General features: G+C 42.6%; 1 protein-coding gene and 4 non-coding genes across 5 annotated transcripts in view; 4 read left to right on the top strand and 1 right to left on the bottom strand.

Annotated features, from left to right (window-relative positions):
* Positions 1-14,900, bottom strand: part of LOC139712679 (inhibitor of Bruton tyrosine kinase-like) — a 33,966-nt gene extending 19,066 nt beyond the window's left edge. The window contains exons 1-10 of the mRNA XM_071624481.1: positions 14,786-14,900; positions 11,901-12,691; positions 9,025-9,246; positions 7,884-8,077; positions 6,654-6,856; positions 5,868-6,039; positions 3,759-3,882; positions 2,851-3,013; positions 1,469-1,643; positions 223-328 (exon numbers count right to left, since the gene is read on the bottom strand). Coding sequence (XP_071480582.1) covers positions 223-328; positions 1,469-1,643; positions 2,851-3,013; positions 3,759-3,882; positions 5,868-6,039; positions 6,654-6,856; positions 7,884-8,077; positions 9,025-9,246; positions 11,901-12,224 — 1,683 coding nt within the window. The 5' untranslated portion in view covers positions 12,225-12,691; positions 14,786-14,900. The remainder of the gene's footprint in view (positions 1-222; positions 329-1,468; positions 1,644-2,850; positions 3,014-3,758; positions 3,883-5,867; positions 6,040-6,653; positions 6,857-7,883; positions 8,078-9,024; positions 9,247-11,900; positions 12,692-14,785) is intronic.
* Trnaa-agc (transfer RNA alanine (anticodon AGC)) lies at positions 4,413-4,487 on the top strand. The gene has a single exon. It is a non-coding gene; the product is annotated as a tRNA-Ala (tRNA).
* Trnaa-agc (transfer RNA alanine (anticodon AGC)) lies at positions 4,739-4,813 on the top strand. The gene has a single exon. It is a non-coding gene; the product is annotated as a tRNA-Ala (tRNA).
* Trnaa-agc (transfer RNA alanine (anticodon AGC)) lies at positions 5,065-5,139 on the top strand. Its single transcript has one exon. It is a non-coding gene; the product is annotated as a tRNA-Ala (tRNA).
* On the top strand, positions 5,391-5,465 carry Trnaa-agc (transfer RNA alanine (anticodon AGC)). Its single transcript has one exon. It is a non-coding gene; the product is annotated as a tRNA-Ala (tRNA).
* Positions 14,901-15,485: the final 585 nt, after the last annotated feature.

Here is a 15,485-nt window from a genome sequence, read left to right on the forward strand (position 1 = left end):
AACTACAGGAACATATGGCAAGCAAAAATATTTGCGTTTTTTTATTTCCACGCTAGTTTCTGGTTGCATGAAATGCGTGAAAATTTCAACACCGCGAAAATGTCTACTTTTACAGTAGCTCATGAAATAGAAATGTGCTGGAATGGGTGAAGATAGGCAAAAGGGGTGGAGAGATGGGGGGGGGGGGGGGGGAAAGGGGCTCATCAACCCCAAGGGGCTTACCTTAATGAGGGCATCATGGATCATGTCAGTGGTATCCGTGTCCTCCATCAGCTGGGCCAGGTTGCTCTCCAGCTTGGCTGCCCCGACCTCTGGCAGTTCGGTCAGACTGGAGGCAATTGGAGAAGGAGTTATATTTGAGCAATACGTCTCTCCTCGTAACTTCTTCACAGATATTTCCTTACGGTGTGATATCATTAAAGGACAAGTTCACCTTCATTTACATAAGGATTGAGAGAATGCAGCAATATTAGTAGAACATATCAGTGAAAGTTCGAGGAAAATCGGACAATCTGTTCGAAAGTTATAAAGTTTTGAAGTTTCAATGGCGCCATCACTGGATGAGAAGACTACTACAGCTTGTGATGTCATATGCATAGAACAGTATAAAGGAAATACAAAGAAAATTCAACATATTTTCACTTTCATTTTTTTTAAAATAATGAAATTTTGTGGAATTGTCTTCGTATTTTTCCTTATATCATTCTACGCATGTGACATCATACACTATAGTAGTCTTCTCATCCAGCAGTGACTGCACAAAAACTTTAAAAATTCCTAACTTTTGAACGGGTTGTCTGATTTTCCTCGAACATTCACTGACGTGCCCTGCTGGTATTGTTGCATTCACTCAATCCTTATGTATATGAAGGTGAACTTGTCCTTTTATTCTTTGGAAGTATTATCTTTATGTTCTTCCGATCAAGTAAAACATCACCTCCTATTTGAATTGCATGAATGTCACTGAGAGAAATACACTACAATCAAGCGTACACTCACAGACAGTTAGGCTAATTTAAATCACAGTGGTGCAAGTTGTACATTACTGTAGAAGTGGAAATCTTCTCGCATTTCCCAAGACGTGAAACTAGCATGAAAAATATATGCTTGACGAACACTAAATGAATTGATTTTTTTGCTTGCTAAATGTAGTTAGTATCTTATGATCTTTGATTCCGCAAGCAAACACACACACACACACACACACACACACACACACACACACACACACACAAATTACTCCAGTAAAAATTTCTGCTCACAAGTACATTTCTTCTTAAATCTTTTCTTACATATAACACCATTTTCTTTTATAGGCTGTTGTTTATACTTAACAAAATGATGCAAAACAGTTATATTTGTGTCTGTCTATCTATCTAAGGCATTGTCCTAGCACATCACAGTGAACTGATTGTGTTCTGCAAAATCATCTCATATGGAGGTATGGCCCTCCGCCTGTGTAAATCACCTTGTCCTTGGGTCAGACTGCAGCATCACAAAGTTCTTGCCACCAGGGTCACATGCCACGCCCATTGCCCTGTGGATGACCGGTAGGCGCTCCAGGCTGACCCACTGCTCACCACGCCCCTCCACTTTGTCCTTGGCACCGGACCTCTCCTGTATGGACTTGCTGGACTGGTCATCTGGGTCAATGAAATTAAATCAAAAGAATGACAAAATCAGATCAATGATATTTCATGACAGTCTGCTTTGTAGGAAGAATGGTTGTGCCTTGGGTCTTGGTAGATTTTTTTTTTTTTTCTAATGGGCTCTATCCAACATGCATTTCAATCTACAAGCCACTACTTTTGACAGTATGATGTGAGGTGACATGACATTTGCTCCTGCGACAATTGCTCTGCTCTTAGATTCTCCAAGAACTCTGCGAGGACTAGGATTAGGGTTATGTCTGTGGGTCGGGTTTAGTTTGGCTCAGCATGCAGATATTTCATGGGAGCAATTGTCACAGGAGCACATGTCGTGGAACCATAATGTGAAGCCTCAACATTTGACCTGTGGGTTTATTATATCTGCTGGATTGGAAGTGGCACAGCTTACTAGTAAACGATGGATATAAAAAGCCTTTATGTCACATCAATTATACAAAAACATCACATGATACATGATGGCAAAGATTTCTCATATGCATGTTTAACCAGTTCAGGATCGACTGATTTTGCAACAGCACGCATTTCCCATAGACACCTGCCTGAGTATACTCAGGACTCATCCTCAACAGGTTAATGTTGGCCAATGTTTGAGCACTGCTGCATGGATTGCAGTTAGAGTGGGTCAGGGTTGAGGCACTCCTTGGCCATGCCCCTTGATTTGTCAGTTTAATGCTCTAATACATCCAAAATGATCAAAGGTCTTCTAATGTCAAATCCATCCTCGACAGTGCTATCTTTCAATATGGTAGATATTGTGAAGGGTTGGTACAAAGAGCTATCACTTTTGATCGCATAGGAGGTAAGGGAATTGTCTGAACACTTTTATCACCCATGACCAAATTATACAATGTTGGCAGATCGATCTATTCATAATTTGAAACATGATGTAATGGTTCCAGAAGTGATATTCAGACAAGATGTCACAAAAATTGTAATGGCTATCAATTTTACCCCATAACAGGATACTGCAAAACAAGATATTTTCACATGCATGAAACTTTCGTGAATTTTGCAGAACAAGAATCGCAAAGTAAAACGCATGCCAAAGTTTTTGTCCCCACAATGTATTAAATGCCAGTGCCAACTCAAGAAGGTTTCATGTTTTACAGTGATATCTACTCAGTGTTTTCACATATCCCGGCCATGTTGGCGAGTGACCCCATGTCTCCCCTCCCCTCACCTTGACCCTTCCTGGTGTTAAATCTTCCGATGAAGCCTTCCCCCTCTGGCGTGATGAAAGCCATGCTGTGCTGGCTGAAAGCGACCTGCTGCATAGAGACAGGGCGGCGGTGGCTCCACACACAGTGCAGCCATGTGTTCTCACTCTTACCCCAGCTGTATACCTTGGGTTTAGAGAGAGAAAAAAAAAAACATTGGGCAAATCATTACAGAAGATGAGATTGAAGGAGAGGAGGAGCATCAGAGGAGAAAGATGAAAAAGAAGAGGAGGAGAAGAAGAAGAAGGAATATATTTGGTATACAGTACATCTCTTTGTTATTATAATGTATCTTTTAGCATGTTCATTGTTCCCTTCATGTTCAATTCAATGTCACACAAAGAATGGTCACTAGTGTGATTTTATGTCAGTGTTCATATAATCTTAAAGTTCATGTAATCTTTTTCATCTTTCCTTGTTTGTGTAGCAATCATGTAAGACTGTCCAACTGTTGTTTTTTTTTAACCAGGGCCCCATTTCATAAAGAGTTTATTTGATGACAACTCTTTGCTGGAATGACTATTGTCATGGTAACGACAAGAATACAGCTTCCCGATTGGCTGTTTGCTGTGGAAAGTTGTCATTCCAGCAAGAGTTGTCATCCTAAACATCTTTTATGAAATGGGGCTAAGAAGAGGTTTGTTCTTCTACAATAATTATGGCAGAGTTTAAGGGGTAAAAACACACTGCAAACACACTGCAGGACAAGTTACAGCTTCATGCATGAACATAGACAATGTGAACGGGTTTGAAATGAAGCAAAAGAACAATAATTTCATACTTTTATAAATAAGAAAAAAAAGTCTTTCTTGACTTATTAAGAGAGATTAACTTTCAAAGCAGATGCTGGAACTTCGTCAAGAAGACTAACCTTCCCATTGGTATGAATGGCCAACAGTTGAAGCTCGACCCCACCCTGCTTCTGGAGGACGTTCTCCGCCAGTTCTGCATTGAGGTTTCCCCCGACGACAGCAAGTTGTCTCACGGAAAGGTGGCTGGACGATTGAAAAAAACAACAGTAACAGTTAATCCGTCATCTTCTTTGCTACATAGATGAAAACATTTTTCTGCTGCCTTCTGCTGTATCAACAGAAAACATGTCGCACTGGCACACCTGTGCGCTGTCTAATTTTTACAAGTAAGGAAAAATTTCACCATAAGATGCCAACACATATGACCCAATTGTAGCATTTGAAATGTCTAACACTGACACTGCTTAAGCCGGCTTGTTGACAAACACAGTCTAAATCTATCATTGGTGTGCAATATCACCCTACCATTTACACACAGACTCCTTATTCCTACTCACCCTTCCAGACCTGTGAAATCAAATTGTGCAGCTACTTTTTTGTTGTTGCATAGCATGTACATATGATGTAATATGTAGGACTGCATTCAATTTCTGAGATAATATGAAATTCAAGGTTCAAGTGTGTGCGTGTGTTTAACACACAAACACACTGCTATAGCTTCTGACCACCCGAGCATTGAGAATTAAGGGTTTCTGGGACGAACACTGCACTAGGGCTTTCTATAGCTCAGTCGGTAGAGCACCGGTCTAGCAATCCGGAGGTCTCGGGTTCGAATCCCGATGGAATCCCATTTTCTTTGCTCACTTTTCCACTAATAATTTCTATTCTTTCTGGTCAGTTTATTCTGTCTTTATTTGTTACAAACTCAAAAAGCTGCATCACTTCGGTGATCCCTCGCATTTATCCCCAAGTTGAATTATCCTTCGGGTTTATGCCAGGTTCAAGTGTGTGCGTGTGTTTCACACACAAACACACTGCTATAGCTTCTGACCACCCGAGCATTGAGAATTAAGGGTTTCTGGGACGAACACTGCACTAGGGCTTTCTATAGCTCAGTCGGTAGAGCACCGGTCTAGCAATCCGGAGGTCTCGGGTTCGAATCCCGATGGAATCCCATTTTCTTTGCTCACTTTTCCACTAATAATTTCTATTCTTTCTGGTCAGTTTATTCTGTCTTTATTTGTTACAAACTCAAAAAGCTGCATCACTTCGGTGATCCCTCGCATTTATCCCCAAGTTGAATTATCCTTCGGGTTTATGCCAGGTTCAAGTGTGTGCGTGTGTTTCACACACAAACACACTGCTATAGCTTCTGACCACCCGAGCATTGAGAATTAAGGGTTTCTGGGACGAACACTGCACTAGGGCTTTCTATAGCTCAGTCGGTAGAGCACCGGTCTAGCAATCCGGAGGTCTCGGGTTCGAATCCCGATGGAATCCCATTTTCTTTGCTCACTTTTCCACTAATAATTTCTATTCTTTCTGGTCAGTTTATTCTGTCTTTATTTGTTACAAACTCAAAAAGCTGCATCACTTCGGTGATCCCTCGCATTTATCCCCAAGTTGAATTATCCTTCGGGTTTATGCCAGGTTCAAGTGTGTGCGTGTGTTTCACACACAAACACACTGCTATAGCTTCTGACCACCCGAGCATTGAGAATTAAGGGTTTCTGGGACGAACACTGCACTAGGGCTTTCTATAGCTCAGTCGGTAGAGCACCGGTCTAGCAATCCGGAGGTCTCGGGTTCGAATCCCGATGGAATCCCATTTTCTTTGCTCACTTTTCCACTAATAATATGAAATACATAGATTTGCTGTATCACTGCTCTCTTTTATATGCAATACTTGTGTATTTCATTTCTGAGATTGTCTGCTGATGTAAATAAAAGACAAATACAGCACTATTACAGAAAACAATTGTATCTGCCATGGGCAAGTGATATATTAGAAGACTTATTCCACAGGAAAATGCTCAAAAATCTGAATGAATGTTAACAAATGCTGATGACACCATGCTCAATTCTATCTTTGACAACATCGAAATGGGGGCAACAGACTTTTTGTGATCTTTATCTCCTGTGAGATGTGACTATCGTGTCATCTACTGGCAAGAAAGCATTGGGCGATCTAAACTTTGAACTTGTCTATCACTTTTTATGTTACTTACTTTGATGCCACCTTCCTGCACTGGTACTCGTGCAGCACATAAATGTCGCCCTCTTTGGTCAAGCAGACGGTGGCAGCGTCGCTGGTCACCACGTCCCTGATGACGATATTGGGGTGGGAGAGGGAGGTCACCTGACGTGGGTGCTGAATGTGCTTCTCGCCCCTATTGTGCCCTGTGAGGATAGTTGGGGGGGGGGGGGGAGAAGGGAGAAGAAAAATAGGTGGTCAATAATGGGAAAGTTACACTTGAGATGACTACAAACAACACTAGACAAAGTCAAAAGTGCCATTATATGTGCATGATTCCACTATAGAATCTTACTCCAGTCCTAATAAACTTTAGCAGCTTGTATCAGCTAGGGAGTTTGAATTGTGTTTTAGAAAAGACAAGGAAGGGGTGTGCAAGTCTATCCATACTATTGTTCACTCCGTTTTGGATATATATGTCGGTGGTTTATTGGATACGAGTTTTCAAAAGTTCACTGGTAAAAAATGTACTGCTACCAGTGCTTTGGGGAATTTTACACGAGCAACAGCAGTGAAATATGAGGGAAATTCTATTTGAACTTCATGTAGAGTAACAGAAGCACAAAATAATATGACACACAAAATATATCATATGCACAATACATTACCTAGTCTACCCAGTAGAATGTTGCCAATCAGAGGAGAGTTTCCCTGTTTTTGTCTAAAGCGTAAAAAACGAATCATGACAGAAACCAACAAGAAAAAGAAACCCAAACAGAAATGTCTTGCAGAAATGCCTGTCGTCTTTGTAACAACATACCTAGCTGCCCAGCGTTCAGCCCAAGTGTGAACACAGCCTCCTTGGTGTAGACGACAGTGTGGAACCTTCCTGCAGTGACCCCGATCACCTCCTTGTTCTTCAGACTCTTGCTGGCGAGGGACTTGGGCAGGAAACACTTCTGGCCGATGGCAGAGTGGCCGAGCTGCAGGTAGCTGTTCTCTCCGCACGACATCACATTGCCACTGGCCGCAAAGACAGGCAAGACATCAGACCATGAAAGCGTTATGTACATGTACGTGGGAGCATGATTTGATAACAGTGCATTACAAAGAGACTTCAGGTCTATATGTGTTGTAATTTTGCAGTGTTTGACCCTTTCTATGCCAGGGACATTGAAGAAAGTGTAAATTGCTATGAGGTTTTCTATGCCAATTGCATTAACCCATTGAGGACGGACTGGTTCTGCTACAACACACATTTCCGATAGACGCCTGCCCAAGTATACTCGGGACTCGTCATCAACGGGTTAAAAGCACACACAGGGATAAGACATCTCTGAATTGTTCAGTTGTATCTTCATACTTTACAGTCTAAGGCAGATTATTCCCCCAGTGAGGTGCTGCTGACTGAAAAGACTACAAACATAGAAAGAACTTGTAAGCACAAATATGTGCATGTATGTATGTGTCTAGGTATATAGGTATGTCGAGTTGATCTGGCGAGACTAGAATCGGGAGGTTTTTTATCATCTCCTCCCCTTCCATTCTTCTCTCTCTCTCTAACCCTTATTCCACGAGCATTATGTTGGACCCTCTTGTTTTTCTTCATTGTAATGTTATTTGTTATCGGTTGCCAAACAGTCAGCTTTGCGCTTATTCTTGGCAATCGTTCTGTATGCAAATTATTAAGACGTTACTCATGTAATTATATTACAGATGTATTGTATAACTGATGAAAAAGATGATAATTGTTGAAAGTATACTATCATTATTTTGTACTTTGTTGATGAAATTGCAGAAAGTTGAAGTATTTGAAAAAAAATGGCATACAGAGAATAACTAAATCAAATCAAATCAAATCAAATCACAGAAATTTTAATTAGTGCGACAGACAGCGGTGAACAATGAGCTTGATGAGAGGTTTCTTGTTTCTTGTGTGAGTGTACACCTGTGTAAACATATTCCGAAATAGCACCGCTTTACAAATTGAGGTGCACAGATTGGTAAGTTTATTCTAGAAAATAATGGGCACTACACAACTGAGGGTTACCTGTCTGTGAGGAAGAGTGAGTGGTCTCGGGCGGCGGCCACCATCTTGCAACGGGCACCAACTGACTTGACCAGCTGGGGCCGGAGGCAGGTGGTCTCGTCCCCCAGGCCCAGCCTGCCCCCCTGGCCGTGGCCGCAGGACAGCACCCGCCCCTGCTGGGTCAGGAAGAGCGTGTGGAATTTGCTCATCACCACCTGCCATGGAAAAAAAAAAGAAGAAAAAACAAAAAAGCAATAAAATCAAATGAGAATGTGAGAGAGTGCATACAGTTGTAAATTCCCATTGAGGCCCACTCACACTTTCAGCAAAATATCATCATCATCTTGGTATTTTGTAATGTGACACGAAATACACCTCAAAATACCTCACAGAATGTCATGGTATTTAGGGTGGTACTGTAAAATCAGAAATGTTTGCATGCATTTGAATTTCACAAACTTCACCAAGGTTTGTGAAACTAAAATGCTGTTAAAAGTTTTTGTCTACATCATATACGTTGAATGCCAGGAACAATTTGAGAAAATTTAATGTTTTGAAAATATCTTGCTTTACAGTAATTTGAACTTTTGGCAAAATATGCACGCAAGCTTTGAGTGAGAATCGCAAAATACCATCCACTGCACTGCAGTGTATTTCTCACATGGGCTGACACACTTCCTATATTCTACCTGTAGGTAGGGCTCCATATTAGCAGTGGTTCTGTGGCATCAAACAGACTCTCCTTGATGTGTTTTATTACCTCTGTCAAGGGAGGATGTTATGTTTTCATTGGCATTGGTTTGTTTGTTTGTTGGTTGGTTGGTTGGTTGGTCTGTCTCAGTGCAAAGTAATTGAAGAAGTTGTGTACAGATTTGGATGAAACTTACACAAAAATTGAGAATGACACAAGAAACAGATGATTAAATTTTGGTAGATTGGGAAATCAGGCAATTTTCAGCATGCATAAGTATGGGTGGAAATCACTGATCTCTATGGAAGAACAAGATCAGTGGTAGAAATGAGCTGCTTGTGGAGGTCTGCGCTCTCAGAGTGCTTCTCTGGTTCAAATTGTTAAAATAAAGGCATCACTTGTGTCGAATTACATACACTCCACACGAGAAGAGTCTAACTTGAGTGGCAACATTTAAAACCAGAGACCAACCTGCTTTATGTTGTAGTTGCTCACGGCCAGGGTGTCCACCAACTCGGGCTGCTCCCTGCTGCGCTGCCGGCCGTGGCCCAGGTTGAAGTTGGCGTTGGTGCCCCACGAGTATGCCTGGGTGGGGTCGTTCTTGTTGAAGCTCACGTAGGCGGGCTTGTCCTTCATCACTAGCTCCAGCGGGGTGAGGTCCTCCTTGTCGAAGCGCTTCAAACTTGCACCATGCTGGTGGAGGGGAGAGGGAATAAATTGGAGGTATAAGCTTATGCCATGAACAGAATACACGTATATCCACAGCACCCAGTTTTCATTTAAATAATGTATGTAGGTATATCTGTTTGCCATTGCTTAAACTTGTGAACAATTAAACATGGGACATACATCAAAACCATTGTTAACACACCCACCAAGCTACTATCAAGTAAGCTGTTGAGATGCATTAGTTCCAGCCTTTTTTTTACCTTACAGAGTTGAACCATTGAGGAAAACATTACTTTGATTCTAACTTCTCAAAACCTCCACCTCTGAAATGCCATTAATACATCATTCAAAATCAACGTTACTAATAGTGAAATGGTTATTGATCTTTCTCCAAAGACCCTAGTCACTGGGGTGACAAGACCTTGTATCTGCAATTTTGGTGAAGATTACCTTTTTTGATAAATGGTCAAATAATGGGTTAAATGATGTCCTGTCCAAATCCCAACCATCTTACTCCAAAAATGAAGCCACCACAGCATGTCAAAGGAAAGCCTATCCAATTCACCATAGTAATTTGGCCGCCATGTTTTTTGGCTCTCCTGAACATTTGACATTTTGTAGATATGAGGTGTTGGCGACCCCAGCGACGATATAGAGTTTGAATGCAAAACAGCTTTAATAGCCATTAGTAAACATTTTACAGTTAAAGGGGAATACTAAAGAAATAGAATTATATATGAAGTGAAAGAGTGGGACACATAGAGCAATTTGTCGTTTACATCGTTTGAAATGGCCTTTTTGAAGTGGAGTTAGAGGATTTTGAAAATTTACACCTGTCACCCCCCTGAAATCTAGGTCACAGCGTAAATTTCGAGGCTTTGCCGATGATGTCATGGGATGAAAGGAATCGCGCAAGGTCTCGAGCGCCGCAGGCCGGCCCCCGCACGCATAATGCATACATTGTATCATACAAGTTGTTGTAGATAGTATTTGCATACAAAGTTTAAAAGTTTGTTTTTCGATAATGCACGACATCGTACGTTAAGGCCATGCAGTGATGATCCGGATGATTTCTTGGTGGAATTTGAATGTGGGAGCAATGATGAACTGAGCGATACAGTACACACTAGTGATGATAACGATGATGACCCTGGTGAAGTTGGAGAGATAGATGTTGCTGACAAGCCGCACGGCGAGCGCAGGAGGGAGACGCTACGGGCGAGCTATGGGGAAGGCCCAGGGCGGTCCGGTTGAAGCGGACGGACTTTAATAGTGGAGATTGGCAGTACGAGCCCTTGCCACACGGTAGGCCAGGGGACAATGTTGGTGACGCAGGACCAATGCCAGGTAGACTTCAAAATTTAGATGGGTAAGAGTTTTTTTTTATTCTGAACTGAAAATGAACTGAGCTTAGTGCTGACTTGATCTCGTACTTCAGAGCAGCAGTAGGCCTAACTGAACACAGCCCAGTCGCTGTAAGTAGCGCAGCGTCTGGTCGGGCTACGTATTATCAATCACATCACACTCACTCCTAACTATACACAGCCCAGTCGCTGTACGTAGGTACGTCGCGACAGGTATTCGCACAGCGTACTTACAGCGTCTGGTCGGGCTAACTCACTCCGTACTCCCGTTCACAGCTCATCAGCATTCTATCGAGCAAGAGCTAGGTACTGCACGATCCATTCATTACTTCACCGAGTCCATCAAAGTTTTGTCACTATCGATGAAAATCGCAGTGCTCTGTATCGTTTATTTTATCACCATATAGGCCGGCCGGCCTAGTCAAGACTTCGACTTAGCCGAGGCCCGCGCATTGATTGCGTGGTATCTAGCATTAGCGATCCACGTACGCCGAATTTTTTTTTTTTTGTGATTTTACAGGAGACTTGAAGTAGAAAACAATTTTATTTCATTTTTTGTGACATTCTGATAAAAAATGTCTTGGGATTTCGGGGTATGAGCCTCGACATCACGCTCTCATCGAGAGCATACATAGGTAAGCTTAGGCTGTTGTGTGATACTTCCGGGTTTGCCTTTCATCCCACAACGTAATGGACACGCCCCCAAAATAACCAATCTTCCGATTGAGCATGATTCAGGATACAATTTTTCTAAGCAGCCATTCTCCAAAACACAACTTTCTAAATGGATGAATTAAAGGCCGGTGTGTTTAACATGCTCTATGCTTGAAATGGGGGAATAATCCAACAAAATATGCGTTTCCTTTAGTATTCTGCTTTAATCCACCATCAGATAGAGTGAAATAAACACTTTCCAATGATACCACATTTGCTGAATAACAAAGAAAATTCTTTGAGCTTTAAATAACCCGTTGAGGACGAGTCCTGAGTACATACGGGCAGGTGTCTATGGGCGGTGTGTGTCATAGCAAAATCAGTCCATCCTCAACAGGTTAATTAAAGAATAGCAGATATTGTCTAATCATTCTACTTGATTTTTTGGTTTAATAGCAAATATCTCAAATTGACAAGAATGGAGTTAACTCATTTTGCAATCAAATAAATAGTGAAGGAATTGGTAACTTTTGAAAAGACATATGCATGCCAACTCATTTTGCAATCAAATTCATCATATGATATGGAAATAAATCTCAATACATAGTGAAGGATTTGATAAATTTTAATGAGACATGTATGAAATCCCAGACTGCCTACCCGCATGAGGTGAATGGCGCAGGAGATCTGTCCAAAGAAGAGACTCCTGTGGAGAGGGGTCCACCCGGACTCCTTGTCCTTCACACGGCAGTCGGCCCCGTTCGCCTGGAGCCACTCCACGATCTCCAACTTGCCGCAGGACGCCGCCACGTGCAGGAGAGTCCGGCCGCACTCGTCAGTGAGGTGGAAGGGGTTGAGGCAGTGGGACAGGACAAATGTCTTGATCTGATGGACCGTGCCGCAGGTGATGACTGCCGTCATGTCTGAGCCATGCTCCTGGGATCGGCACCGAGGGGTGCACTCCCAGGGGCTTGGTGGCTCCATACTGGAGCCCTCTCTTTTGAGGTGCTCTAGGTATGTCGTAAGCGCCTCTGTTGCCCCTTCTAATAGTTTTTTCACAGACACAGAAAAGTCCAAAGATAATTGTTGGATTTAAGCTGCGTCAGATAACTCTAGGAAACTTTTCTTCTTCTTCTTTTACTCCTTCAAACGTAGGGCATTCTTCTCAAACCAGCAAAATGCAACTCCCATCTCCCGGCTCCGGGTACTTGGAGAGGAGGCCAAGATCGCCCCACAAGAGGTTCCTCGCAAGGAAGTCCAAGATGAGATCCAAGTTACCTTCTCTGAATAAGATGCCACTCTGGCTTCAACCAGAGCTCCAGAAGCTTCGACTGCCTCCCACTGAGGAGCTCCACCCCGTCTCCTTTCGAGGCTTTCACTCACAGCCCCACAGCCACAGGGGCCATGGTGACTAGAGTGGTCTTAGGCAGACATAATGGTCAGTCGGGAGCCTAGGTACAGGGGAAAGAAGAAATCATCACAATAGATCTTTAAATATGCTACTTGTGGTGGTGTTGGCAAGTCTGCAAGGGCATTTGAGTCTCTTGTAAATTGTTTCCCCCTCTCTTCTCATGACACTGATAAGTGTTTGGATGGAATGCTGTTTACTTTGTCTCTAATACCATTGAATTACAACTATATGTATGTCCGATATCGCCAGCTCGATGGTACTCTGTCCTGAACCCCTTAAAATACAATCACTCTTTCAATTGTGCTGTGACATGTTAATGAAATAATAAACAACAAATTTTGAACAGGCATCCACAGCCACCGGCATTGCAGGTAAGTCATAAATATGTACACATACAATGTAGGTTCTACGTACATGCACATAGCTTTAACTACATAATACATAGATCTAATTGTTTGAGCAATTAGAGGACCACAACCTCAGTTCGGGAAACCCACTCACAAGGGGGGCCCCTCCTTATAAGTAACCCGTCCCCCTTATAAGTAACCCCGTCCCCCTTATAAGTAACCCCCGGAGCACCCCTTATAAGGAGTCTCCACGCTTTTTTGCAATGCAACGCGAAAATGAAAGGACTGCGGCAATTCGCTTGATTATGTCCATAAAGCTTCACAAGTTTCCTAGTTACTCACGAAATTTGAGCAAAATCGGTTTGAGGCATCATATCTAAAATCATGGATTTAAATGCGATGTCAAACGACCCATGCGAATGCTGAAATGCGATTACTGGCGTGAGTGTCGCCAGGCGCGGCGGCGCGGCAATGCTTGAGTGCAGACGTGGCGACTGTCAGTGAAGCTTTATGGACATAATCAAGCGAATTGCCGCAGTCCTTTCATTTTCGCGTTGCATTGCAAAAAAGCGTGGAGACTCCTTATAAGGGGTGCTCCGGGGGTTACTTATAAGGGGGACGGGGTTACTTATAAGGGGGACGGGTTACTTATAAGGAGGGGCCCCCCTTGTGAGTGGGTTTCCCGAACTGACCTAGAACGCTCTGTTTCAATATCTTATAAAGTATGGTTCGAAAAGCATCTAATCTATGATTATTCAGGAGTTTGGAAGTGAACTTCTTCTCAGCTCAACTCTTGAACTTTTCACATCTCAGAAAAAAAAGGTAAATTACTCTGAATTAGCTCTAACAGGCTCTACAAATACATTCAAAATGCAGCCACAGAACAAATCAGTTTCTACAAGTAGCTCCAGCCAGTACAATATCAAATGAAACAGAACATACATTCTGATTGCTTGGGCTACGATGAAATAGGTTAAAATCTAGTTCTTCAGGTTAAATTTAGATAGCTAACGTTTGAAGTTTAAAAATTGTAAAAAAGATCATTGTATTGACTATTGGAATAATGGATGCCCAGTCTTTACTTTGAAGTTTAATCTGGCCACCACCTCTTTATCAGTACAGCAAACAGGGTAATTCAGTCCAGGGTCGATTACGCAACTGCGACCTCTGCGTCAAGACAGATTATTCAACAAGGTACGGGAGTCTAGACTCACAATGAATGGACATTATCATGGGCAGGCTAGTAATAAAAAGCTAGAATCTATTCTAGACTAACAGTTAGGTAAACTTTAACGTTAGTACATGTAGGTTAGTCAGGAGAGTTTGCCTTTATTGATAAATCAGTCTGCATTTTTAATAGTAATATCTTCGTGCGTCGAGCAAATTTATATAATTTATGTAATATTAACTGATGTTCCTACGCTGTTCGAGATTAGTCTGGCTTCACGGAATCCCTCTCCCAGTAGAACCAAAAAAGTTTTAAAAAAAGATTTACCAATTACTCCTCCAGACAGACGGGTTTTTCTGCCTATGCTACGCAGGTAATTTTATAAGCTAGGCTGGCTGGCCGGGGTATGGCCTGGCTACTGTATGTACGCTACTACTCTTTAGCTACCCCGCCCTGCCTTGCCTCCGGCGGAGTTCGCCGGCGGCAGTGCAGTGACAGTGGTACTCGGGCATCCTTTCGGCAGCCGCCGCCGGCCCAGGCCGGCCCAGTCCCAGGTGAGTGTTGTTTCAGTCATATTTCACCGCCAGAGAATTCAAATTTAATGAAAATAATACTGTACCTGGTCTATTTCAAAAAGGTCCCTGAAGAGGAAGTAGACATGAAGACGACGAAATGGACGACCTCAAATTTTGCTTCCATTTTGCAACTAATCAGACACGTAATATCTGGCGAAAGAAGGGTTTGGTCAAAGGTCATGAGCAAACGAGCACACGTACGTACACGCAAACGCACTCGCGGACCGAACGTTGACGTTCAAATTGCGCTCGCAAATGCTCCCACATACAATTCTAAATTTGTATTGTGCTTCACATGCTCGTCAAATGCGACCTGCATGGAATCCTTCAAGAATGATTGGGCAAAGGAGCACTGCCGGGCTGTCTGTGTAGGGACAGGAGGGCCAAGGGGATGCGTTGGCATACGACTATATAAGCTAGTATGTTCAGGCCCTTATTCATGACTTGTATAAATCGAATATATTTTGTTTTTAAGATACATTATTTTGTCCATATGGACGTGTATATCCATTCACAAGCCCCTGGGAGCTGGGGGTGCTGGGGGTGCTGCAGCACCCCTGACTTTTTGAGCAGCCGGGCATAGCACCCCTGTGAAAAATAAAAGTTGGGGTGCTTTTGCACCCCCAACTTATATCTTTTTACAGGGAAAATTGCTTGTTTTTTTTAATAGAAAATTGTCCAAATATCCCACCAAAGTGGGCATCAGATTGCTGAATTTCACTTCTGAAAATGCGAAATCTCCAT

The sequence above is a fragment of the Diadema antillarum genome, unplaced genomic scaffold, assembly GCF_040938485.1.
Source record: "Diadema antillarum isolate AM-2024a unplaced genomic scaffold, OU_Dant_1.0 seq00001841_RagTag, whole genome shotgun sequence".
Lineage (NCBI taxonomy): Eukaryota > Metazoa > Echinodermata > Echinoidea > Diadematoida > Diadematidae > Diadema > Diadema antillarum.